Source organism: Ipomoea nil, unplaced genomic scaffold, assembly GCF_001879475.1.
Source record: "Ipomoea nil cultivar Tokyo-kokei standard unplaced genomic scaffold, Asagao_1.1 scaffold0146, whole genome shotgun sequence".
NCBI lineage: Eukaryota > Viridiplantae > Streptophyta > Magnoliopsida > Solanales > Convolvulaceae > Ipomoea > Ipomoea nil.
The window spans coordinates 2,773,258-2,776,955 of record NW_017616574.1 but is presented as its reverse complement, the minus strand read 5'-3'; the positions used below and the strand labels follow the sequence as shown (position 1 = coordinate 2,776,955).

General features: G+C 42.9%; 1 protein-coding gene across 1 annotated transcript; it reads right to left on the bottom strand.

The window, feature by feature from the left end:
* Nucleotides 1-207: 207 nt before the first annotated feature.
* On the bottom strand, nt 208-2,807 carry LOC109174178. Its single transcript, XM_019323446.1, has 4 exons — nt 2,736-2,807; nt 1,693-2,356; nt 958-1,374; nt 208-893 (listed from the first exon to the last, which is right to left on the bottom strand). The coding sequence occupies exons 1-4, from the start codon at nt 2,805-2,807 to the stop codon at nt 208-210; spliced, it is 1,839 nt and encodes a 612-aa protein (XP_019178991.1).
* Between the last annotated feature and the right edge of the window lie 891 nt (nt 2,808-3,698).

The following is a 3,698-nucleotide window of genomic DNA, read 5'->3' as shown; positions in this document are numbered from 1 at the left end:
CAACATTCATAACGGGTAAGCATGTAACATCCCATACAAGTCTAGAATAATTGCAAAGAATTAATGCATGCATAATATTTTCATGAGCCAAACCACACATATTGCATGTTGGTTCTACTTCTACCCTCTTTAAAATCAAATTGTTCGTGGTAGGGAGGATATCACAAATTGCCCTCCACAAAAAAGTTTTCCACTTGGGTGGAACCCTTAACTTCCATATAGTTGCCCATTTATCAAAAGCACCCGGGCATATGCATAATCACTAACCAGCTTCCTGTAGGCATTCCTTACTGAATATATTGCCCTAGGGTCACCCAACCAATACCATGAGTCCTCATAATCTGGGCTCACAGGGATCATCAATATTCTGTTCACATCTTCTGGGATAAATATATCTGATAGGATATGTGGATCCCATGTATTTGTTTGTTGATCAATCAGTCCAGCAACGGGCGCATCTCTTAGTTGTATAGGCATTTCTGTCTGAACCAAAGGGCTTGGGTCATCAGGCAACCAGGGATGTCCCCATATCAAAGTTGATTTTCCATTACCCACCCTTCGCCTTACACCAGACACAATAATATCATGTGCTGCCATAATACTTCTCCAGCAATAACTAGGACAGTTTCCAATGGTTGCATCCACAAAAGAGGTATTCGGATAATACCGTGCCTTATAAACTTTTGCTACCAAAGTGTTTGGATTAGTTAGAAATCTCCAGCCCTGTTTTCCTAGCATTGCCAAATTAAATTTCCGTAGATCCTTAAAACCCAGACCACCATAATTCTTGGGAACACACAGCTTATCCCAAGCTTTCCAGTGGATCCTCCTGTTCGTTCCACTGCCCCACCAATATCTATTCATAGTTCTCTCAATGGACAAAGTGACTGAGTCTGGCAAGAGAAATATGCCCATTGTGAAAGTAGGCATTGCCACTTTTTAACAAGACTTCTTTACCAGCCTGTGATAGCAGTTTTTTATTCCATGACCCTATCCTTTGCCTGATCTTGTCCTCTACATACGCAAAAGCTGCCTTCTTATTTCTTCCCACAAACGAAGGAAGACCTAGGTATTTTCCAAAATTTGGGGCTTGGTCAACTTGCAGGCAATCTGCCACCGCCAATCTTTCGGCCTCCTGCGTGTTTCTGCTAAAACAGATATTAGACTTATGAAAATTTACCTTTTGACCAGACAAATTCTCATAACGATTTAGGCATTGTTTAATCACCGTAGCCTCTTGCACATTTGCCCTGAAAAATAACAGACTGTTATCCGCAAAGAATAGATGCGAGATTGGGGGTGCCCCCCTAGCAACTCTGCATCCGTGTATATAGCCCATCATATGCGCCTTCTGTAGTAATAAAGATAGACCCTCTGCACAAATAATGAATAAATATGGGGATAAAGGATCTCCCTGTCTGAGCCCCCGAGTGGGTACTGCTCGGCCACCCGTCACCCCATTCACAAGTATATTGTACTCAACAGTGGTCACACAGAGCATAATCAGATTAACCCATCATTCATCAAACCCCATAACTACCAAAATTTTCCGTAAAAACTGTCACTCCATTCTGTCATAGGCCTTCGCCATATCCAACTTCAAAGCCCCCCAACTTGTGGCCCCACACTACTTCCTATTTAAAAAATGGCCAACCTCCGCAGCTACTAGGATATTATCTGTGATCAGCCTACCTGGGATAAAAGCACTCTGAGATTCTGAGATCAAATCTCCCATAAGTGGTTTCATCCTGTTAGTGATCATTTTAGCCATGATACGATAAAGTACATTCCCCAGCGCTATTGGTCTCAAATCAGCTACTGTTTCAGGCATAGCTTTCTTCGGGATTAGCACAACATTTGTATCGTTTAATCCCTCTAGAAAAGTGGAATTATTCAAACAATTCACAACAAACTGAGACACATCACCCCTAACTACATCCCAAAAGTGCTGATAGAAACCCGGATTCATTCCATCCGGCCCCGGTGCTTTGTCAGGGAACATAGAGAACAGAGCAGTTTTGACTTCCTCAGGCACAAAAGGGCGCAATAACTCATTGTTTTGTTCAAGGGATACTCGAGGTGCAAAATCATCAAATAAGGGGTCCACACATTCAGAAACACCAGAAGCGAAAATAGCTTTAAAATAATTTAAAACTACCCGATTCATAGCCTCACCCTCCACCCATACCCCTGCATCATTCATAATCCTAGAAACACAATTTCTTTTCTTTCGGGCAGAGGCATACCTGTGATAAAAATGAGTGTTAGCATCGGCACCACGGAGCCAATGTTGCTTGGCACGTTGCCTCCAGAACACATCCTCTTGGGCCTCTAGTTGGCTCAACTGGCTCTCCACCTGTTGGAATTCAGCTAAAATAGTAGAATCCCTACGACTTCTGATCTCCTCTTGTCTCTTCCGAAGTCGTTTTATTTTCTCTCCAAATTTATGGAAGTGGTCACCCCCCCCCCCCCCATCTCATCAAAGAGCCTCCACATTGCTGCTGACAATTCAACAACCCCTGTGCCCTTCCATTCTGCCAAGCAGTCTCAACCACTTCCCTACATCCATCGTCATGGAGCCAAGTCATCTCAAACTTGAAGGTTTTCAAACTTCTACCCCTCTGTATGCATGCATCAATACTAAGGAATAGAGCCGAATGATCTGACTTTCGCATTATTATATTTTCAACCACAGCACCGCTATTCATATCACACCAACAAGTCGTGGCCAGTACCTTGTCAAGACGCTCCTCCAACCACCCATCCGTCCCCTTACTCTTCTCCCAGGTGTACTGATGGCCCCTCATTGGCAATTGTAATAAACCACATATGTCCAAGGTCTACCCAAAACCGCGTAGGAGACTACTCGGATGCAGATTACCCCCCCTCTTTTCATGCTGATACAAAAGGTCATTGAAATCCCCCACTACTAACCAGGGGAGGAGCGATTTACCACTCAAGGATCGCAACAGATCCCATGACTCTCTTCTCCTATGCCGTTCTGAAAAACCATAGTAACCAGTCATTCGCCACACTAGTCCACTCGTGTGAGTTACCTCCACGTCTACATAATTTTTTGAATAACTTAGCAATCGTGCCGTATTATTCTTTTTCCAAAACAAAGCTATCCCACCACTACGCCTTGTACTATCAACATAGAACAAACCCTCAAATCCAATATGTACCCGGAGACGCTCCGCATGCACGCGTCCCACCTTTGTTTCCATCAAAAATACAAATTCCGGCTTCTTACGGGACACAAGGTCCGTGATAGGAATATTTTTGTAAGTTTTGATGAGCCAAATGTATCTTTAGATCCCCTTAGATTTTAAGTCTTTAGTACAAGCATCATAAATCAGAATATTGAAATCAGAAGGAATCTACCATAGGAAGAACAAAATTAATTTGAGAAATTAATTTTGGTCCTACGAGTATTCATCTGTGAAAGAAGCATAAAACAATGGCGTTGCAAGGAATGACTGGATGAGCCTAACGGCGAAATGGTAGAGGTCCTTACTCTAAATGATCACACTTGAGATCGATTCCCCCCAAGGACCTATATGTTTTTAAGGCAGATTTTGAAGGAGCTCGATGTGTGCTAAAGAAGCACAATGTATCGAAAGAAGCACAATGCTCAAAGTCAAGGAGCACGATGTTCAAGTCAAAGGAGCACAATGTGGCAAAAGAGCAAGATGATC